The following is a 24,363-nucleotide window of genomic DNA, read 5'->3' on the forward strand; positions in this document are numbered from 1 at the left end:
ATTAGCATTTACAGAAATACTTGCAACGACCTGGGCCTCTGTACCGCCCTCTGTAACTGGATCCTCAACTTCCTAACTGCAAGACCACAATCTGTGTGCATCGGTAATAATATCTCCTCCTCAGTGACGATCAACAATAGCGCATTGCAAGGATACGTGCTTAGCCCACTGCTCTACTCTGTATAACCATTAATGTGTGATTAGGCATAGCTCAAATGCCATCATTAAATTTGTTGATGATACAACCATTGTTGGCAGAATATCAGATGAAGACGAGAGGACGCACAAAAGCGAGAAATACCAGTTAGTTGAGTGGTGTTGCAGCAACAACCTTACACTCAACATCAGTGAGACCAAAGAGATGATTGTGGACTTCAGGAAGGGCAAGACTAGTTATTTCAATATCACAGATTTAAAAGACGAGAAGAAGAGAAAGGAATTCTATAGGGGATTATCAATCATAAAACATTTGCACGGAGATGGATAGGATTAAAAAATTCTGGAACTATTATCTTCCTCAAGGATAGAGTGCTGTATAAATTGAACAAGTTCATCACTTGTTATATGTCTTTAGCTTACACACAGTTCATTAGGAAATAAACTCTAATATTAATTTCAATTTGACCATTATGGTCTGATGCTATATCATGTGTTACTTCATGAAACACACAAGCAAGTAAACTGTATTGTCCACAAAGTTATAATATCTCAAGAAAATACAAGGTTAATCCAGTTGTACATTATCCCCGTTCATGGCACACATATATTTGCCGTGTTTCAATCAATAGAATGAGCAGGTTTGCTTGAGGCTAACATTTTATTCAAATTAACACTAATATGAGTAAAATTTGAGTTACACCTCTTAAACATTACTACAAATCATTTGTTAGTTTAGTGTTTGTGTTCGGCAAAATATTGCCCAGAGGGAGAGATGAGGAAAGGGTTAAAGAACTTGCAGGTTGGTGAGCGAGAAGACAGGTACTTATTTTGATTTCCAGTCACATGGTATTTTAATAACCAATGACTTTAGCCAAATGTAGCAATATGAGAGGTCATGCAAATCCAGAACTAAGCAGCCTCAGACATCTATCTTAAATTCAAAGGTAGAAGGTGTGCAAGAAACCAACCATGAGAACATACAATCAGAGCCACCTTTCCTGACTCAACGAGCCTAAGCCTCAGGTACAGAAACTAATCTTTTATCTTGTGTCATTGAGTGGGAACTTTTGGCTTGGTTTAATAATTAATACATGATGCAGCAGCATTTCTGGTTTCTTGTTTCATTACATTTAAATAAATAGACAAATTGACCAAGGTGACACACCTATTACTCGGAGTTGTCAGATGAACAGCATTGTCATATTTTCTGAAATACTCAGAACACGATCAGCTCATGTTCAGCATTTCCTTTGGAAAATTTGTCACTTGTACTGGATCGGATCACTGAACTGTTCTGTTGGTACACACCTTGGGCTTCCAGTGCCTGTGAGTAGCACCTTAGTCTTAATATGCAAGCTTAGTACAACAGGTAGGGTGGCGACCGGCAACCAGGATGTTTTTCCCAAACTGCTGTGTTGTGAACTTTAGCCAAGCATTCACTTTTTGTGAGAAGCAGTACGTGGATCTGAGAGGTGTATGTTTTAATGCAGCATGCTGCTTTAATTTTGCTGCACATTTCATTGTTCAATCTTTAAGCAAGCTCCTGTAGCAGGGACAAAGCGACAGGTGGTTAGTCAGAAAGGGGTATTCCATTAGAAAAAATGGATTCTGATATTGCACAGCTCGATCACTGCTTTCCCTTGATTTTTTAAGTACATTTACAGCACATCTTGGTACGGGTAAGGAATACAGTTTATTATAAACGTATGGCTTGAAATGAGGCCACACCCTAATGAGTTAACGAGCAACTTTGTTCCAGAAATACTCTCTGACAAATATCAGGATTACTGTAAATGTTAATAGCTCAGACTTTGAACTTGCACCTGCTGCAATAGGCTTTGTAGAGTGTTAGTGAAATTCACTTTCACTATGAGTTAATATGATCCTTATATGGAAAGAATATTTTTATCACAAGGCATCTGAATATCCTTATAAAAGATGGGATGAAAACTACCTTCTATTTACCTATGATCTTCCCAATCTGGAGGTGCAGCTGTAGGCTTGAAATCACTCTACAAATGTATTCTGTATCTATATTAATAATGTGCAAACAGAACTTGTCTCAGGAGATTTAGTATTACATTAATTGTAAGGAACTAGTGTGGAATAATGTGTAGTGTTAATACAGTAAAGTATTTCTCTCCTCATACTAGATGAAGATTCAGAGAAAAAGTCAGTGGGTGCATTTTGTGGAAGGCATAAGGAGTAATGGTCTAGCAGACCATAATGGTGCCACATGTAGTACCTCATAGATCCAGAGATGTCAGTTCAATCTTAACTTCTGCTACTATTTCTGTGGAGTTTACATGTTTTCCCATGGGTGATCCAGTTTCCTTCCCTGTAGATGCTGGATGGGTCAGTTAATTAGCTACTATAAATTGCCCAAGATGTAGATGGGTGGTGGTTGGGGGTGAGGGAAATGAAGCTGATGAGGATGTGAAAAGCAAAGCAGGATTACACTACACTAGTGAAATTTAAGAGACTATTAGACAGGTATATGGAGAAATTTAAGGTGGGGGGAGATATATGGGAAGCAGGGTTTAAGGGTCAGCAGAATATTGTGGGCCGAAGGGCCTGTACTATGCTGTACTATTCTATGTACTATGTTCTATTATTGTAGATTGATGCTAGTAATCTGTGTAGATGCAATGGTCCAAAAGATCTGTTTCCAGATGATTCAATAAGCACATTGTCAAATCATTGCAGAACACTCCTAATTCTCATTACATTGAAATCAACACAATAATAAATGGTTTGCTCCATAGACAGATATCCAATTTGCTCTTGAATTTGCAACAGTCTCGATGGTAGGTTGCATTACTGCAACAGCTAGCAATACTTTTAATTATAATTTGTAAATTCAGGGCAGCAATGGGGCTCCAATGTCCCGGGTTCAATCCCAATCTCATGCACTCTCCATTTAAAGCTCCCTATGTTGCCAAGTGGATTTCCAGTTCACTTGTTTCCTCACATAATGAAGTGCTGCTTGTTAGGTTAATTGTCTACTATAATTGCCTCTTGTGTAGGTGAATGGTGGAAGGAAGATGATGGAGTGGAAGCTGAGACAGTATTATTGAGCAGGAGTAAAGGAGTGGGTTATAGGTGAATAAGAATGGGAGAATGATGACATTACTCTGAGAGTCTATACTGGCTCAGAAGGCCAAAGGGTCTCCATCTATGTCATAATGAGACATGGAAAGTGTTCTGAAAATTGGCTGTGTTTGAGTGCAAAAATAAGAACTGCGTTACTAAAAAAAATGTATATTTTGAATGGAAATATTTCCAATGGGTAGCTGACATTTTCTGGTCAGTGGGATTTTTGGTGAGTAGATTCAATGTGAATTGCTCGTGATGTGGTCTTGAATGCTTGGTTTCCTCTGCGCCATAGTGGAATTGCAAGGACAGATACATACTGTAAATGTCGGCAGTATTTCTAAAGTGGTTTATTAATTAATGTGAAACAGAAAGGTCACACTGGTTAGAAATCCAAAACAAATTACAAAAGAGGACCAGAAATCAAATTCATGGTGGCAGAGAGAAAGGATATCAGTGCAAAATGAAAGCTACTTTAAATATTATTTAATTTGATGAGGAAGATGTATAGCTTTTATTATTCATTATGATCTTTAAAAGCTTATTACAACAAGTTCTATTGTTATGGCTAGATATGGGCAAGGAAAAAGGCAACATGGCAAGATTTTGGAAAAAAAACAATGTGAAAAAATAATATACTTAACAGTGAAATTTAAAGGCTTAAATTTGTCATAGGGCAGTTTTAACTCATAAACAGGCTGCAGAAGAGTGTAAACAATTTAGCCTTGAGCATATTGCAAGTGAGATGTGGATCCTTGCCAGGCATTCTGAGGTGGTTCATTGCTTTGATGAGAGTAAAGATGTATCAGCTTTTTTAAACCAAGACTAGCAATCTGATCGGGGATTTGGGGAGGAAAACAGGAAGGGAACAATAGATTGAACATGGAATCTCAGTGGTTACTGCACAAAGCATCTACTCTCCAGCTCCACTTATTGGTAGATTTAAGAAAAAGCATTAAGAGAGAACTTGAGAACGTGACTGCGATACTCTCTGTTTGGATTTCACTTTAAATTCCACCTCTGAGACGAAGCAGAACAAGTCTAGCAACAGCTTTTATGAGAATTATTGAGACAATTAGGGTAATAATTATAAGCTGAGACAGTATTATTGAGCAGGAGTAAAGGAGTGGGTTATAGGTGAATAAGAATGGGAGAATGATGACATTACTCTGATAGTCTATACCGTCTCTCGGAGACGGGAGGCGAACAATAGGCTTTTATTAGCTGCAAGAGACCACGATTAGCAGCAAGAGACCACCACACAACATCCTGGAGACTGAGGGAGGAGCTGTGCCTCCAATTGCCTTTATACAGGAGTCTGTGGGAGGAGCCACAGGAGCAGTCAGCAGAGGGGCTTGTCCAGACAGGTATATGTAGTTCACCACAATAGGTAGTCTGCAATCTGCAGTCAGATGCATTTTTGCATCTTAGTTTTCATATTGTACAGAAGTCGGGTCAATTGCTCCCTCTTTTTTTAAAAACATTTCTTGGAGAATTTAAACCAATCACTTGTTCTTTTACATGGACACAGGGAAAATCTTTCCAGACTTACACAGAAGTAATTTATTTAAAATTCAGAAAATACAGAGAATTGGAGTGTTTTTTTTTCCTGTTAGTAATTTATGTGACCACTACCTACCATTCCTATGTCATATTGTTAAAACATATGATCACCACAACTGAAGGATTAAAGGGTATAGTTTTGCAGGTATGCTGAGCAATCCCTGAATTGAAAGGCAAAACTAAAACCAATCTCCAGTAAAATGGTTGTTTGACATTGTAATCTGCAGCTAAACAGAGCAGCAATGAGAGTAAATACAAGCATTCAATTAATCTAATACTTATTTAATGATTTTTCAAAACATGCAATTATTTGTCTTTTATTTATTTGAAATCCTATCTCCACGCACCAGAGGTTCTATGAGGTATTTTGTTTACAATGCTGCTTGCTTTAAGGCACAGCATGGAATCAAATTATCAGCATGGGAGGTTTTCCTGGTCTGCCTTAAACAAGAAAATTAAGTCACATTAATGTTGATATGAAACATCGGGTTTATAGGTCAACAAACTGTATGCAGTACATTGCTTACACACTTTTTCAGTAGCCAAAATGGCACCCAAAAATAAGGCAAGTGCTCCCTCTCGTTCTATCAGGACTGTGGGTTGATTGAGGAAATTCAATCATCCTGTATTGGTCCCCTGCGTTCTGTTCGTTTTTCTCCCCCTTGGGTAACACAGGCATCTTGAGATGTCCCATTAGTCAATTTCACTGCAAGTCAGAAAAGTTCCTTGCCTGTAGCTATCCATGTCATATTGCTCTACATACAGCAACTACAATTTATTCATTTCATTGTATATTCACCCTGACACTACCACAATTAAACTAAAGGTATCCATACTGTAACCAATCATTAATGAATAATAAACGTTTTGTGGTATTATTACGATTCTGAAAAATAATTTACTGATGTATGAGAGAATTTGCATAGAATCAGATTTCCATTAAATCGGGACATCCATCACACAGGGAGTTCCTGGTATATGATGCACAAACGCAACATACCAGCTCATTGTGCCTGATGCTCACTATTTTACTGTGCATGATCTGTAACACCAAGGCAATGCATTACTTAGGCTAAATTTGCCTATTTATGTGTTTTATTTATTTAATTGTTCTCTTATACTGACTGGCTCCTTCGGCAAATTAAAAAAAGTAATTCAGCTTTACCATAAAATTTTGTGATAACCACTAAAATGTGATAAGCCTACTTAAATATGAACCTATATTTTTTAACATAGCATAAGTTAGAAGTAGAAACCATGTTCACCACAGAAGTCTGAAGGGTTATCAGGTGTAATCTGGGGCTGATAAAAGAAAATGTAACATCACTATTCAGTAACTGAGAAAGCAGGATACTACAGATCAGTTGCACTAGCATCATCTTTGGGAAGATGCTGGAATCCAAAATTAAGGTGGTCATGGCCACTCAATTTAGAAAATCGTAAGGTAATCAAGTACAGATAATTTGGTTTAAAGAAAGGGAAAATCACATTTGATAAATTCGCTCTAGTTCTTTAAGTGTGTAACGAATAGAATGGGTAAAGGAACACAAGCAGATATAGGATTTCTAGTAGACATCCATTAAAATCCCACATAAAATTACTGCACAGAAGCAGATAGGATCGGGGTAAAATATTGGCATGGACAAAAAATCAGCTAACTAACAGAAAACAGTCTTGGGTAGTTTTCAAACTGGCATTTGAACTAGCAGAATGCCGGGGAATTGGTTTCAACCATTTAAAAACTGTATTAATGACGGATGAAGATATTGAGTATACTGTGGTCATATTCAGTAATGATACATGGACAGGCGGGTTAATAAGTTGTCAAGAAGAATTAGAGAGCCCACCAGTGGATACAAATAGAGGAGTAGGCAAGATTTCATATGGAGTATAATGTAGGAAAATATCAGATTATCTGCAATGGAAAGAATGAAAACCTGTATCTTTTATTAATGGAGTGAGCTGACAAAATGTCACAGTACAATGTAAACTGTGGTCCTAGATCATGGCACACAAAGCCTATAAATGGTTAATAGCATATAGGGTTCCCAATTTCCAATTTTATTTTACAAGCAAGTGTATGAGACTCATACAGTCTCACAGTATGAGACTGTGCCTGGAGTATACTGCACAGTTTTGGTGTCAATATTTCGGGAGGAATATACCTGCAATGGAAACTGTGCAGAGAACATTCAGTAGGTTAATAAAAGGACTGACATATTAATTTGAGCAAGTTAGACCTTTACCTTACTTGAATGTAGAAGAAAGAGGATTGATGTATTTGAATATGTAAGATTATCAGGGTGGACACTGAGAGGATGTTTCCCCTAGTCTGGAACTAGGAACACAGTCATTAGTTTCAGACAGAAATAAGGAAGAATTTCTTCTCTGAGGGGTTCAGTGAGTCATATATGTAGCATGGAAATAGGTCCTTTCACCCAATTAGTCCACGCTGGCCAAGGTTCCCATCTAAATAAGTCACATTTTCCTGCAATTGGCTCGTATCCTTTTAAATCAGGGGTTCCCTATCTTTTTTTATGCCATAGACCCCTGCTCTAAAACCTTTCCTATCCATCTACCTTTTAAATGTTGTTAATGTATCTGCCTCAGCCACTTCCTCTGACAGTCCTTACTGACCATCTTCTGGGTACAAAATTTATTCCTCAGGTTCCTCTGAAATCTCTCCCCTCTCACCTCATACCTATGGCCTATCTTTCTTGAATCCCCAACCCTGGGAAAAAGACTGGGAGCCTTGGTGTCATGATTTTATACACCTCTATAACATCACCCCTCATTCTTCTACACCCCAGTGAAAAAAGTTCCAACCTGCTCAAATTCTCTCCATAACTTAGTCCTTCAGGTCCCAGCAACAGTTGAATCACCAAGTATCCAGTTTACTTTAACCCACCTTTGCAGAAATGGTGTTAGCATTTATTGAGAGATTACGGAGACCCTAAAAAGAATTGAACTTCTAAAAACCAAAAGTTAGAACAAGTTGAGTACATCTGTTGAGTGAAAATATGCAAAGCAGTTTTGGGAATTTATTTGAAAAAGAATAGGACTTTTTTTTAAAATTCTCAAATTCCATTAAGAGAGAAGATCATCAATGAAATGGGTGGGTATTAAATAATATTTTGAAACTCTGGAGATTTTCAGAATTTACCAAAGGGTCCATTACATATATAAGGAATTCAATATTCCACACTATCAATGTGTGATCACAGACTCACAAGGAATCTTGCCAGAAGTGTTAACAGGAAGAAAAAGTAAACTAAAAGAAGACCCATTCTGCTGAAGGGTCCAGCCCAAAACATCAAATGTACTATTTTCCATTGATGCTGCCTGGCCTGCTGAGTTCCTCCAGCATTTTGTGTGTTGCTTGGATTTCACGCATCTGCAGTTTTTCCTCTTGTTTGGAAGAAGAAGAACACATTTATTCTGCCTTTTAACAGTTGCTGCAACTGTTGGATTAGTCTCTCAACATTAGAAAAAGGATAAAATCTGTACAATCGCAGAACAGGAGAATGAATAAGAACCAGGTTTTCTGGACAGGGTTTATCGCTGCCTGCAATAATTTAATGGTCTCACCAGCGCAGAATTCTCCAGGCATCAGCCAGCTATAAGGAACCTCTGGTATCTAGAAATGGTGACATCATTAAGCTAACTAAGGCCAGTCTCAGTAAAACATACATTTGAAGGCCAACTTTTCAAATGTTAACATGCAACTGAAACTGTAGAAGCTTTTGAAGCAAACAGACTTCTAACATTAAAAAAGGTTATTATTTTCAATAGCATGAGATTTTGAGTGGAGTAGCCAGCGGAGCTGTTGCCACACAGCACTGGTGACCTAGGTTCAACCCTGACCTCCATTGGGGTGTGTGTGGAATTTACATGCCTTCTTTGCATGTGCTTATTCCAGGTGTTATGATTTTCTCTCATATCCCAAAGATCTGTGTGTTGGTAGGTCAACTAATGACTGTAAATTGCCCTAGTATGGAGGTGAGTAGCATAAATTGCAGGAAGTTGGAAGGGATGCAGGAAGAATGAAAAATGGGATTCATATAAATGGCCATTTCATGGTCTTCACAGACTCAGTGAGCCAAAGGGTCTATTTCTGTGCTGTCTGACTCCACATCAACACAGTTGAGCTTCAGAGATTATAAAGCAGTGACCATGGATTAGTAGAGTCATTGAACCACACAAGAGTATAGCATAGATAGAGAATTTAGCCCAATGAGTCCAGGCCCACTCAACTAGTCCCTATTTCCTCTATCTGGCCAATATCCCTCTGACCATTGCCCCTCCATGTACCTATGCAAGTGGTTCTTAAATGATACAATTCTACCCATTTCAATCACTTCCTCAGGACATTTTATATTCTCAACATCCTTTGCATGAAAAATGTTCTTATCAGATACCTTTTAGATCTTTTCACTCTCACTCCAAATCTATGCCCCTCATTTTGGTCTCAGCTACCCTGGGGATAACACTGTTACTATCCATCTTTTGTCTCTCATAATTTTAAACTTTTCTATAAGATCAACCCTCATCCTCCTACTTTCCAAGGAATAAAAACCTAGCCTCACCAACCTCTCTGTATAACTCAAGACTTCAGATACGGAAAGCATCCTTGTAAGTCAAGCCCACATACTTTCCAGTTTAACCTTGTCTTTTCTATAATAGGGTGACCAGTACTCTAAATGTGTTCTCACCAAGGATTTACACAACTGCGACATGACCTCTGAACTCCTGTACTCAAAGCCCTGACTAATGACAGCTGAACACCTCTTTTCACCAGCCTGTCCACCTGCAACACTGCTTTCAACTAACTATACACTGGTGCTCTGTTCCATTACCTCATGCCTAGCCTAGATTAAGCCTTAATCTACTTTGACTTTCCAAAATGCATCGTCTCACTCTTAACTATAATGAACTTTATTTACCACTCCTCAGCCCACTTTTCTAACCAATCTATATTCCCCTGTCATTGACAATAACCTTCTTCACTATACAGCAGCACATCTTAATTTTGTGCCATCAGCAAATTTATTGATCAAGCCTTGTGCGTTTCTATCCAAATCAATTTATATAAATAAAGAATAACAAGGCTCCCAACACAGACCTCTGTGGCACACCACTAGACACCAGCTTCCATTCTGAGAAACAACCTTCAAAAACACTCTCTGCTTCCTACCTCTGAGTTAATTTTGAATCCACTTAACTAGCTCTCCCCGTTTGCCAAGGAACCTGACCTTCCAAATGAGTCTACAATGTTGAGGCTTTACCAAAGCCCAAATGACAGCATCCCCTCCCCTGCCCTCATCCGCCTTTTTGGTTACATCTTCATAAAACTCTAGAAGCTTCAACCAGCATGACAAAGCCAAACTAACTCCTCCTAATCAGACTCCGTCCAATTCCCCCACTACTGATGTCATGACTTCAGTAACATATCATCCAAAAAGGCATAACACTTTCAGGTGCCTTTTTTGTTACAGTTTACTCATCTCTGTAACTTCCATTTGTTAATTTAGTCCTGCAGATTACTGTAGCGCTACATCTTGTGGCAGAGCAGGGAGTCACATACAGCAACTTCTGTATTTCTGCGCAAGGGTGTACTCCTGCAATGCTACCAAAGCTGTCATAATTCCTCCATTTAAATACAGAATGTCAAAATTATTCTCACTAAAAACTCTGGGTGAATAAATAATCAATCTAATTTATCAGGGCACGAGTTGCTGTGAGCTGTAAGTGGCCCCTCTCCTAACTAGCACTGTATCTATTCAGGTTAACAGATGAGCTGTTAACTTTTGGCATAAATACCCAAATGACATAAAAAAACAAGCAACCCAAGTGAGCAGACAGATACAACGAAGGATCATGCTGAACAAATGAATCGACGTTTAAGGCCTAGAAGATGTCTCTGAAGTTTCGAAGAACCCACCAAATAATTGTAAAGGTTGGAAGTAAATACCTCAAACAATTTTGAACAATCAAATTCATAACCACAGATCTTCAAAGCAAACTGAATCTGATAGAAATGGCTGGAGACAAAACAGGTGTAAGTAAATACAAAACCAAGCAAAGGGTTCAGGTAATTTTTTTGAGAGAAAAACAATATGAATGGCACAAATCAGAATTTAGTATAGAAGAAGCACATTCAGCAATGACTGAAATTATGGTATTACTGGAAGACAGGTAGATGTGAGACTCAGGTGCAGAACAAGACTGAAATCCAGACCTGAGTCAGGCACAGTCAATGCACACAGCACCAAGCATTGTAGAGCCCAAACAGGCTCACCCTCATGCAACAATACATTTATAAAGTATCTATAAACAGCCACCCAATCTGACATGAAATACAAGGACTTAATGTTTTGTTCATATCCGACCTGAGCTGAACCCAAAAAAAACCTTTAAAAATAGACAATGTAGGACATTCTTTTCACCACCAGTCAGTCATGTCGATACAGGTCGGGTGGCCAGCCTCCTGTAGGAAGCCCAAAGTGCTCCCAATTCTTCATTAAGGGCTAATTAGATGTGAAAACATTATTTGGATCAAAACCATGAGATAAACCCATGGCTAATCCTCTCTGGGAAATGCCAGCTTGCAAAAGTCTTATTCAATAGGCAATTTTAAAAGTTGACTAAAAGTAACCAGCAACACAGAACAGAGAAATCATCTCTCTCTATAAACCTATACCACCATTCATTTGGCTCATTACTAATCTGTGTCCCATTTCTTTTACTCACCTTTCACCCATTAGCCTTGGACACCCCATCTCCCTAAAAGCCAACGTCCTTTCATCTCAATTTTGAATATTTTAATTAATCCAGCATCCACAGTACTTTCAGGATGAGTTTCATACTTCCACCACCATTTATACAAAAGAAGTGCTTTCTGATTTTGTTCCCAATTTGCAAGGTTTTGTTTAAAAGACAGTGGTCATTTGTTGTAAATCCTCTCAACAAATAATATTGGTTCATCGTAACTACCTTATGGAATTTGTTATCTGCTTAGGCAATTCCACTGGATCATTCTTCAGTTTTATAAACTAATGGGAAGACAAATAGGTTTAAAGAATCTGTTCAAGCAACGCACACAAAATGCTGGTGGAACACAGCAGGCGAGGCAGCATCTATAGGGAGAAGCACTGTCGACGTTTTGGGCCGAGACCCTTCGTCAGGACTAACTAAAAGGAAAGATAGTAAGAGATTTGAAAGTAGTGGGGGGGAGGGGGAAATGAGCATTTCAAATCTCTTACTATCTTTCCTTTCAGTTAGTCCTGACGAAGGGTCTCGGCCCGAAACGTCAACAGTGCTTCTCCCTATAGATGCTGCCTCGCCTGCTGTGTTCCACCAGCATTTTGTGTGAGTTGTTTGAATTTCCAGCAACTGCAGATTTCCTCGTGTTTGCTTTACAGAATCTGTTCTTGTAATTTAACCCTTTAAATTCCAATATTATTCCAGTCAATCTGCCTTGCCCCTTATCTATGGTCAATATATGATTGCAGAGGCCTGGTGCCAGAACTAAGTGTAATGTTCTGGATGGGGTCTGATCAAACCTTTGTATGATAGATGCCTCACTTTTATATTCCATCCTGTTCAGGCAAGACCAAGATTCAATTAGGCTTTTAGATGGCATTTTTTCATTGTCATACCACTGTCTAGTGAGACATATATTCAAATTCTGTTCCAGTTCTGAAGTTCCTAGTATCTTGTAAATAAAATTTTCCATTTCCTCTTTCTTGTTTCCAAAGCAACTGATTTTGCATTTCATTGCAAACAAGGAAGTACTGCAACTATTTTGTTTGCAGTCACAAACATACAAATCAAACTTGTAGTTTAATTTTATGCTGTAAAATAAAATTTCAAGAAGATTTTTGTTTAATAATGGCACCAGACCTAGGACATTACACAGTTCTACAGAAGACTTGGAATAATTGGCATGATTTTATATGGATTTCCTGTACTTGCAAGTGTGGGTCAAACATCTAATGTGTTATCAAAAGTACCACACACAAAATGCTGGAGGAACTCAGCAGGCCAGGCAGCATCTATGGAAAGGAATAAAGAATCGATGTTTCAGGCCAAGGCCCTTCATCAGGACTTTATCTTATCAAACGGATTTTTGACTCGCGTTTGACAAGGAAATGAAGTAGGGAGAAGAGTAACAAAAATATTTATCATAGTGAATGGCATGGAAAAATTAAGACACAAGTAAAATCTAACTGAAAAGATGCACAGAGGAAATAAAATCACACTGAAGTGTATAATCAATTCAATCATCAAAAGAAATGTATAATGGCAGCAACTTGCATGCACTTAAAACTATTATTGTGTTAATAGCTCATCTGTTCCAAAAGTAAAAACTACTTTATATCCCACTTTTTAATTACTTTACATCTCACACATGAAACACTGAATGTATGCACAGAAATTTTTTAATCATACAAGGATCCAGGGAGGATACAATATCAAGACTATTCTATCTTGTGCTTTATAACAGATTTCTGGCATGTACTGTATTGTGGCAGCATAGCAGGGTTAACAAGAATAGCAACAATAGAACATATGGGGATGTTCTGAAAAGGAGGTGAAAAATGCTATATAAAGTCTTTTTTTCTTTTGAGATAGTTAGGCAGTTTAGAAGAATTTACATGATTTTCTTGAATGGCGGAAAAAGCTCAATAGACCCTATGACCAATGCCTGTCTTTATTACATTCTTGTGCTATTACATGGTTGGCTTTATAATGTAGATCCATGCATAGATTTAAGAGCTAGAAGTATGGTGCTTCTATGATACAGGCACTAAACCTGCAGTATAATACACTGCAAGGTTATGAGAGAGAAAATGTTTGTTGTGATGCCAAAAAACAAGTCATAAATTAATAGCCCATTTTATACCCCCTTCCAATTTCTAACTTGCTTTGTCATTCACTTCAATTCACTATTGTTCATTTTGTACATTCAATAGGCTTCCTCCTCACTGTATGTTCTATTTTCTTATCCTTTTGTGCCCTGCAGTGCTGTCTTAGGACAATAAATGCCAGGAATTTGTCATTAAGTACTGCAGCATAAAACAGATTATATACCACACCCTTCCTGATTCTTTCAATAATTAAATGACTTCTGTTTGAATTATATGTCAACTTGTTATAATATTATAATTTCTTATATCCTTCTGTCACTGGAAAAATGTCAATATTTAAGACCTCTTAAAAACAATTGTATTATCCTCTCAATACATCAGTGAAAAAATATCTGCTTGATATAAAGCAATTATGATTGTTTAAATTAATTATTGTATATCAAGAAATTAGTATTAATATTTTCCAACTGGAAAAATTATGAGTAGCAGCAAAACTCAGATAACTGCCCCTTTCTGCCTTAAGCCACAGATTTTAAGGTTGATATCAGCAACCTCAGTACAAAGCAGCAATTATTTAAACCTACGATAATTTTGACTTGGATAACTTTATGTAGTTATCAGCACAAACTTTCTTGGACGTGACAAGCCACTGGCATTTATTCTTCCTTACTTACAGAGTTAACATTCTTAATGTTCTTAACATTCTGTTAAGAATGTTCTGAATTTAGCCAGTGATTCCCAATGAACCCTACCAATTCTAATTAGATTTACCTGGCCTAATCTCAACAAATCCCTCTCTTTAGGATGATTTGACTGCTTGCTAATCCCTGCCACTAGATTTAACTGGTCATCAAAACTATCAAATTATCTGTTTGTTTGTCAACATTTCTGACATTAACTAACACTTGGAAGCTAAAATTATCTTACTATTCCAAATTATTACAAAAGCAAAACTTCCTAAAAATACCAGAAATAAACAAACAATTGAATATATTAGTTAACTCAATTAATGGTGCATTGGTACAACTAACCTTTTTCCTTCAGCTATTTTCTTCTGTATATATTAGGCTTGTATCCCAGCATAATCACCACAAAGCAGCACGCCTCCATGGCAGTGCTTAAATCCATCATTGGAGCACAATAAAAATGACAGGAACAGCACTTTTCTGTAATTTAGGCCTTCCACCTTGGTTCATGAATGCATTGGAGTTCCAACACAAAGTGGTGTCACAGGTAGTCAAGGTGGTGAAGAAGCCCTTTGGCATCCTGGCCTCCATCAGTCAGGGCACTGAGTCTAGTAATTGGATTGACATTTTGCAGTTGTATAATACTTCAGCAGACTATATTTGGAAGCTTGTGTTCAGTTTTACAAAGCAAAGATGCCATTAAGCTGGAAAGATTGTAGAGGAGATTTATGAGCGTATTGCTGGGATTCAAGGGACTGAGTTATGAAGAGGTTGAATAGCTTAGGACTTCATTCATTGGAGTGTAGAAGAATGAGCGTTGTAGATAGGGTGTTATAGAGTGTGTAAAATCATGAAAGAATTAGATAAGCTAAACTTGTACAGTCTCTTTCACAGGATTGGTGAATTAACAAATAGAGCACATAGGTTTAGGCTGAGAGGAAAGAGGTTTACGAGGAACCTAGGGTGGTGCTATTTTTTAAAAAGACAGAGGGTTGTCCATATACAGAAAGAGGTACCAGAGGAAGTGGCTGACATAATAATATTTAAAGTGTTTTTATGGACCAAATGCAGGCAAATGTGACAAGCTTAGATGGGAATCTGGGTCGCCATGAATCTTTGGGGGCAAAGGACCAGTACCTATGCTATGTCTAACAGGATTGAAGCATGACGCATATTACACACCTTGGCACTGTAAACAGAGCATACTATTATTGAAACTATTAAGCTCAAATGCAATTTCTTGTTGTTATATCATTTTTTTAATATTTTAAACAGCATATGCCTCCCAAGATTTGACCACTGCTGCTCAGATGGGGTGCAGGTGCTGTAGAATGATAAAAAGGTGAGTAAAATAGAATTTTGGAGTCAACATACTTAAAAAGGTGTCACATGTATTTGCTTGGTCATAACGCTTGCAGATCTCTGCATCAAATTTGCTCTAGCTATAAACGTGAGCTCTCAATGACTGTTTATTCTTTTGCTATTTCACCTAACTCCTAACTATGGCCTACATTTCACCATATAATCCATGGCTTGACCATCAAATGTGGAAGCTTGAGTTGAACAGGAGGCCAGTATTCTTCTTCCAAAAGATCAGGGATAACTTGTTTCCGGTCCAAATTGGTAGATCCTAAGCTTACTCGTAAGGCCATTGCGAGAACCATAGGCTTTTCCTCAAATGAGGCAGAAGGTGGCCGGCATGATGTGAGATGATGTCCCCCTACTGCCAGTTATAGAAGGCTCCTACTGGCACGTGACCTCCAAGCTCTCAATACCATCTTGAGAGCAGCAGTGAGCCAGGGATTTCGAAAAGTCAGTACAACATTTTAAATTATAAGGCTAGCAGGGAGCTTAAGAATGAAATTGGGAGAGCCAGAAGGGGCCATGAGAAGGCCTTGGCGAGCAGGATTAAGGAAAACCCCAAGGCATTCCACGTGTATGTGAAGAGCAAGAGGATAAGACATGAGAGAATAGGACCAATCAAGTGTGACAGTGGAAAAGTGTGTATGGAGCCAGAGGAGGTAGCAGAGGTACTTAATGAATACTTTGTTTCAGTATTCACTATAGAAAAGGACCTTGGCATTTGTAGGGATGACTTACAGCTGACTGAAAAGCTTAAGGATATAGACATTAAGAAGGAGGATGTGCTGGAGCTTTTGGAAAGCATCAAGTTCGATAAGTTACCGGGACGGGACGGGATATACCCCAGGCTACTGTGGGAAGCGAGGGAGGAGATTTCTGAGCCTCTGGCAATGATCTTTGCATCATCAATGGGGACGGAAGAGGTTCCGGAGGATTGGAGGGTTGCAGATGTTCTCTTATTCAAGTAAAGGAGTAGAGATAACTCGGAAAATTATAGATCAGTGAGTCTTACTTCACTGGTTGGTAAGTTGATGGAAAAGATGCTAAGATTTAGGATTTATGAACATTCGGAGAGGCGTAATATGATTAGGAATAGTCAGCGTGACTTTGTCAAAGGCAGGTCGTGCCTTTCAAGCCTGACTGAATTTTTTGAGGATGTGACTAAACACATTGATGAAGGAAGAGCAGTAGATCTAGTGTATATCGATTTCAGCAAGGCATTTGATAAATTACCCCATGCAAGGCTTATTGAGAAAGTAAGGAGGCATGGGATCCAAGGAGACCTTGCTTTGTGAATCCAGAACTGGCTTGCCCACAGAAGGCAAAGAGTGGTTGTAGACGGGTCATATTCTGCATGGAGATCGGTGACCAGTGGTGTGCCTCAGGGATCTGTTCTGGGACCCCATCTCTTTGTAATTTTTATAAATGACCTGGATGAGGAAGTGGAGAGATGGGTTAGTAAATTCGCTGATGACACAAAGGTTGGGGGTGTTGTGGATAGTGTGGAGGGCTGTCAGAGGTTACAGCAGGACATTGATAGGATGCAAAACTGGGCTGAGAAGTGGCAGATGGAATTCAACCCAGATAAATGTGAAGTGGTTCATTTTCGTAGGTCAAATATGATGGCAGAATATAGTATTAATGGTAAGATACTTGGCAGTGTGGAGGATCAGAGGAATCTTGGGGTCCGAGTCCATCGGACACTCAAAGCTGCTGCGCAGATTGACTCTATGGTTAAGAAAGCATACAAGCTTTCATCAATCATGGGATTGAGTTCAGAAGCTGAGAGGTAAAGTTGCAGCTATATAGGACCTGAGTCAGACCCCACTTGAAATATTGTGTTCAGTTCTGGTCGCCTTACTACAGGAAGGATGTGGAAACTATAAAAAGGGTTCATAGGAGATTTACAAGGATGTTGCCTGGATTGGGGAGCATGCCTTATGAGAATAGGTTGAGTGAACTCGGCCTTTCCTCCTTGGAGCAACTGAGGATGAGAGGTGACCTGATAGAGGTGTACAAGATGATGAGAGGCATTGATTGTGTGGATAGTCAGAGGCTTTTTCCCAGGGCTGAAATGGCTAACATGAGAGAGCACAATTTTAAGGTGCTTGGAAGAAGGTACAGAGGAGATGTCAGGGATAAGGTTTTTTTTAAAACACAGAGAGTAGTGAATGTGTGGAATGGACTGCCAGCAACAGTGGTGGAGGCAGATACAATAAGCTCTTTTAAGAGACTTTTGGATAGGTACATGGAGCTTAAAAAATTAGAGGGCTATGGGCAACCCTAGGTAATTTCTAAAGTTTAGCACAGCATTGTGGGCCGAAGGGCCTGTATTGAGCTGTAGGTTTTCTACTTCTTTTTCAAGTGGCTCTGAGCACATCTTTAAATGACATCCTTTAGCTGCCTTGTAATCTCTTTCTTTGAAAGCACTTATAATAGAACAACTATTTCCAGAATCTGGTATTGTGGATGCAAATGATATGATCAACATAACAAGCTGAATATGACTAGGGCCTCAACAATGGAGCGTTGGCTTAGTGAGAGTATTGACACGGGTTTGCTTATCCTTCCACCTTGGTACCTACTGTGGATAATCCTGGATCTAGAATAGGACAAGAATTACTGCTGTCCATAAGACCTTGAGTTCTGTGCCAAGTCTGAGGTTTTATTCTTCAAAAACCCTTTACCACAACTAGCCAAAGACTAAGCTGGCAATTAAAAATTTTATCTTTAGCGCCTGCCTTCACTGAGAGGGGTTCCTGAAGATATGATAAACAGTCCATGTTTTCCAGGGAGCTTATATATTGTCAGAGGGCAGCGCGGTGCAGTAGAGGCAGATTTGTAAAGGGATACTGAGTAAGAAGGCCAGCTTCTTGTTCTGAGTGGTTTGTCACTTGAGCAGGACCTGATTCCCATTATCCTGAAACTTAGATCTGGTTCCACAGGAAGGTTGCTGGAGGTGAGGTGCGACACTACAGTGAGACGGTCTTGACTGAGATTTACTCCATTGTGTCATGCTGTGTTTCCGAACTTCTGCTGTGTCAAAGACTGTTCATGGAGTCCAGTGATGCAGCATTGTCAAGCTAAGCAGAGGGACTGATGACAGGCACTCAATATTACACCCTGGACTGAGAAGTAAAACAGCATTCATTTGTCTGAAAGGAAGGTGAATGTTGATGTGTTTAATTATCTGTTATCATTATGTTATTTTCTGTTAATTTTTTCTGTATTGCTTTTATTGTTTTGTTTTAATTATTTCAATCTACTAGGAAAATGTTTGAATCCCACTGCAATCAAAGAAATTTAAAAGCAAATTCAGAGCCCTCTGACAGTGGTGAGCTTTCAAAGGCAAAGTGTTCTGTGGGTAAAACTTCAGGATTTGGCACCCAAGGTCTGCTCCAAAGTACGCAGATCCCCCTGCCCTGGAAGGTGCCTTTGGGAGTAGAAAATCGGTTCAGCCAGCTCTTCATGCCCAAAACAAGTCAGTTGAGGTTAGTGGGGGCACCACAGGTAATAAGTCTGAACATTGGGCCACAGGCTGGAGTATTCATCACCACACCTGCTGAAACCTTAGTGGTCAGTCCATGGGTACAAAGCCCAAGGTTCTCTGCTTCCCTACCTGCCGTACAGTTTGCTTTAAACTCATTCCCTCAAATGAGAGAGACTGTCTGTCCAGGTCAAATTAGTCAATCTTTTAGTCCAGTCTTTCTGGGTAATCTCTACTATTCCTTAAAACACATTTCCTTCTCTCTGCTCCAATTAATTCCTATCAGCACAAATGTATAAAACTAGCTTTCATCACATACTTTCAAAAACTATTTTCAAAATCTTTGCATCATCAATGGGGACAGGAGAGGTTCTGGAGGAATGGAGGGTTCCAGATGTTGTTCCCTTATTCAAGAAAGGGAGTAGAGATAGCCCAGGAAAATACAGACCAGTGAGTCTTACTTCACTGGTTGGTAAGTTGATGGAGAAGATCCTGAGAGACAGGATTTATGAACATTTGGAGAGGCATAACATGATTAGGAATAGCCAGCATGGGTTTGTCAAAGGCAGGTCGTGCCTTATGAGCCTGATTGAGGATGTGACTAAACACATTGATGACGGTAGAGCCGTAGATATAGTGTATATGGATTTCAGCAAGGCATTTGATAAGGTACCCCATGCAAGGCTTATTGAGAAAGTAAGGAGGCATGGGATCCAAGCTGATCTTGCTTTGTGAATCCAGAACTGGCTTGTCCACAGAAGGCAAAGAGTGGTTGTAGACGGGTCATATTCTGCATGGAGGTCGGTGACCAGTGGTGTGCCTCAGGGATCTGTTCTGGGACCCTTACTCTTTGTGATGTTTATAAATGACCTGGATGAGGAAATCCAAGGATGGGTTAGTAAATTAGCTGATAACACAATGGTTGGGGGTGCCATAGATAGTATGGAGGGCTGTCAGAGGTTACAGTGGGGCATCAATAGGATGCAAAACTGGGTTGAGAAGTGGCAGATGGAATTCAACCCAGATAAATGTGAGGTGGTTCATTTTGGGAGGTCAAATATGATGACAAAATATAGTATTAATGGTAAAACTCTTGGCAGTGTGCAGGATCAGAGGGATCTTGGGGTCCAAGTCCATAGGACACTCAAACCTGCTGCACAGGTTGACTCTGTGGTTAAGAAGGCATACGGTGTATGCCTTCATCAAATGTGGGATTGAGTTCAAGAGCCAAGAGGTAATGTTACAGCTATATAGGACCTAGTCAGACCCCACTTAGAGTACTGTGCTCAGTTCTGGTCACCTCACTACAGGAAGAATGTGGATATTGTACAATAGAAAGGATGCAGAGGATGTTGCCTGGATTGGGGAGCATGCCTTATGAGAATAAGTAGGGTGAACTTGGCATTTTCTCCTTGGAGAAAAGGAGGATGAGAGGTGACCTGATACAGATGTACAAGATGATGAGAGGCACTGATCGCGTGGACTGTTAGAAGTTTTTTCCCAGGGCTGAAATGGCTAACACGAGAAAGCACGGTTTTAAGGTGGTTGGAAATAGATACAGAGGAGATGTCAGGGGTAAAAGCATCCCCATAGTATGAAGCTACCTTCACCATACCTTATTGTAGGGATGATGTGACCTGGCTGATACGCAGTATTAGATATATGCCACACGTGGTGCTTGGTGTTGAGGCCACAAAGTTTTACTTTAATCTCTTCCAACCACAAGACCTTCTTCCACATCTTTACAGGATCTTCTAAGTGATGTTTTGCAAATACTTCATGGGGAAGGATATGCTTTATTTTTAAGTCAGGGCTTCTTCCTTGCCACTCTTACATAAATATCCTTTACGTGCAAGGCCTTAGAGATTGTGGAGCCATGAGCTTCATCTCCAGTTGCAGCCACTGTCTTCTGCAGCTCACTCAGAGTGACTGTTGGTTTCAGAGTAGTTTCTCTTACAACTGCCATCCTTCTCCATCAACTAAGTTTAGAAGGGAAGCCTGATCTAGGCAGCGTGGTTGTTTTCATATTTTTTCCCAATTTTTCACATTGGACTGCACTGAACTGAGGTATGTTCAGTCTTGAACCCTTCCCCAGATTTGTACTTGTCTATTATCAGTTCCCTGACTTGTCTTGAATATTCTTTTGTCTTCATTTTGGTTTGGTCTGTTGAAAATCTACCATATTGTTGGACCTTACAGACAGAGGGGATATTTATTGTTTTGAATTCATTGAAAATAAGTGATCCTCCAATTTCTTACAACAATAAATTTGGTCAGTTGGTAAAGTAATACTATATATTCCACCTGAGGAAAGTTAGCGTAGTTATTACAAAGGGGATGAATACTTCCTCACTCTCACAATTTTGGCTTTTAATTTTTAGTAAATTATTCACGGCTTTTGGATTTTTTCTTTTGATTTGACATGATGCACAACATTTTGTAGTTTCACACAAAAAATCTTACTTAATTATATTTTAAGTTTAGAAAATGAGACAGTAAAATATGAAAATAGCTGTGGGGACTGAATACTTTTTCCAAAGCATTGTATCATGAATTATTCCAATAAAAGCCATGAGATTCTGATCTCAAGGTGAAGGGCAACACAATCAAAGATTCCATTACATTAATATTGTTAACGTTTACTTAAATTATCCTTTCAAAAATTTTTTGTATTTGTTTCAGGTACATCTTTGGACCAGCTATTGTAGAACTACCATCCACTGTGAGAAATGAAATCAATGGTAAAAACAACGACATTAAGCATGAGGCTACATTTCACAACAAAAAGGACAAAACCAACAATATTGTTGCTTCAACTTTGGACAAAGTAATAAACCTGGAAGAACAAGATACAGAAATAGAAATAAGGGAAAGTAATGCATTGAAGAAAAATATTGTATCTGTCCAAAATAAGATAGCTGAAGATGTTAAAGACAACACTAATAATGATGCAACAAACATGCTGAATAATAACCAAGTACATCAAGTGTCAATTGGAGCTGCTGCACACCCCACTGATACAAATAATTGCTCCTTGTACAATATAAAAGCTATGAATAAAAATGAACAGGTACCTCACCATGGCTCAGGAACTGAAAATGATTGTCCAACAATCAATGGACTCTCTACACATTGTCCCACAGAAGTTAGCGCTGTTGCTCTGGAAGAAGAGAAAGTAGCAGACAATCATGAAATTGCCAACATGAATAATGATAAATTGTCACCCAGGGAAAACGAAGTGTACCAAAACAATGTGAAAACTGACCCTGAAGAAATCAAAGCTTTATCCAACCCATCTTCTAATCAAAATCCAAATGTCTTAAATGGACACAAAGATCTAGAAGGCACTCCTTCTGCCATTGATGGTAAATTCAGCAGGAGTTTGCTTGAAGAGAAATTCAGGCTGGAGTTTCAGGATGCAGAGGTGGCAGCTGCCCTTGCAGCACTGGAGGCTGCGACTGCTGGGGAAGATGATGAGCTGGAGGACTGAGTCATCTGTGTCATTGAACCAGAGTGGACCTGATGACTGTAACATAAAGTTGGGTTTCAAATGACAGTGCAAGGCACTTCAAGATCCTGAAGAGTCTGATTGATATATTAGAAAGTTATTTTTTTTAATACACAGAAGTATTCAAAAAGATAGACAGATAATCCTTGGGTCTGCAGTTGTAGCATAAATGTGGGAGAACAAGGATCTTGCAGCATGACTGGTTCAGTTGGAGTATCTGTGAATGAGATCTTGGACACTTATATTGGGTACTCTCACTAATTCAGTTACAGTTTAGGTTCCTATTAGGGAGCAAAGCATTCAAAAGATGATGCAACAGAAGTTACACGGGGAACGCTGGCAGTATCCTCCTCAAAATTGTAGGGTAGAATGACTGGCTCCTTTATTTATTCACAGGAATTGAGCATTGTTGGCAAGGGCATTTTTTTTAGAGGGTATTGGTGAATGGCCCTTTTGAAATGATGCAGTCCAAGTAATGATGGTACTTCCACAGTGGTGTTGCATAGGGAGTTCCTGACAGAAAAATTACCTGTTAAATTGTTTTGTCTTCTTTGATTGAATTAGATATGATACACTATACTGATGTTTTCCCATAAGGATATTGATTATATGAAAAGATTGTGTGTGTTTTAATGCAGTAGAAATGAGAACATAGGGTCTTACCGCTTATATCAGGTATGCATTTCTTTGGTATGTGCAAAGATCTTTGTTCCATTATTAGATGTAAAACAACTTCATTCAAAGTCAAACAAATTTAATAAATATTGTATCTTAATTCACTGAGCTAGAGAAAGGTCTGAAATCCAATAGCATGTGATAGGTTGGTCCACAACAGCAATCATAGAATGAAAAATTAAAATTTGCACTGCATCCTATAGTAAAAATACATGTGACTGGAATATTAATCAAAGCAAATGAGGAATGTAACAAAGTAATTTCACAGCTTGATAAGAAGCAAACTAATGTGTAGGTCTAGATATTTCTGTCTGAAAATAGATGGAACATTTAAACAGGGACTTTAGAAGTGATATCATTGCAGGACAATTAAGTCATATGTTTGGCTTTTACAAGTTCTAAGCTGCAAGTGATGTGGACTGTCTTATTGAAACTGCCACAAATGATTATTTAATTTACCAGAAGCCATGAAAAGTTTTGTATATACTGCAATATATGTGTTACATATTTATCAGTTGTGAATGAAAACTCATTATTCTCACAGGAAATGGCAATCAGCATTCTGAACTAGAAGTTCGGGAGAGTTCAGCTGAGAATTTTATACAATATATGGATATTCAATATATTTTAAATAGCAGTTTGAAATATGTAATTTTTTCTACAACTAATATTTTATGTGATGTTCATAATGCAGCATGCTTGGGTTTGTTAACAAGTATCAGCAAAGAAAATAAATTAATCACTTTTACACTTAAAACTCTGTTAAATGTGAAAAATATTCACCTACACAACAAAACATGAAAAGAACTATCAAGTGTTAAAAATTAAAACAATCTAGCATGCAATAAAACATTTTCTGGAAGTTCAAATCTACCAACACATCATATAATACACTTTGGGAGATTCCCATAGGAACATCATGATCTCTTCATCATACTTGGCATTTTTTGTAATATTTTC

General features: G+C 38.6%; 1 protein-coding gene across 2 annotated transcripts; it reads left to right on the forward strand.

Annotated features, from left to right (window-relative positions):
- Nucleotides 1–1,033: 1,033 nt before the first annotated feature.
- On the forward strand, nucleotides 1,034–24,160 carry LOC132404681 (uncharacterized). Of its 2 annotated transcripts, none has more exons than XM_059989023.1 (3): nucleotides 1,034–1,182; nucleotides 15,647–15,713; nucleotides 21,903–24,160. In XM_059989023.1, exons 2-3 carry the CDS (start codon nucleotides 15,682–15,684, stop codon nucleotides 22,708–22,710), a joined length of 840 nt encoding a protein of 279 aa, XP_059845006.1. In that variant the 5' UTR covers nucleotides 1,034–1,182; nucleotides 15,647–15,681; the 3' UTR covers nucleotides 22,711–24,160. The 2 variants fall into 2 exon arrangements, with proteins under 2 accessions (XP_059845006.1, XP_059845007.1); XM_059989024.1 differs by lacking the exon at nucleotides 1,034–1,182 and adding an exon at nucleotides 1,312–1,485.
- Nucleotides 24,161–24,363: the final 203 nt, after the last annotated feature.

This window comes from Hypanus sabinus, chromosome 14 (assembly GCF_030144855.1).
Source record: "Hypanus sabinus isolate sHypSab1 chromosome 14, sHypSab1.hap1, whole genome shotgun sequence".
NCBI classification, from domain to species: domain Eukaryota; kingdom Metazoa; phylum Chordata; class Chondrichthyes; order Myliobatiformes; family Dasyatidae; genus Hypanus; species Hypanus sabinus.

Coding starts and splice junctions, on each gene's coding strand:
- LOC132404681 (XM_059989023.1), top strand. CDS start 15,682: ATGGGGTGCAGGTGCTGTAGAATGATAAAAAG. Junction 15,714..21,902: donor TGCTGTAGAATGATAAAAAG/GTGAGTAAAATA, acceptor TATTTGTTTCAG/GTACATCTTTGGACCAGCTA.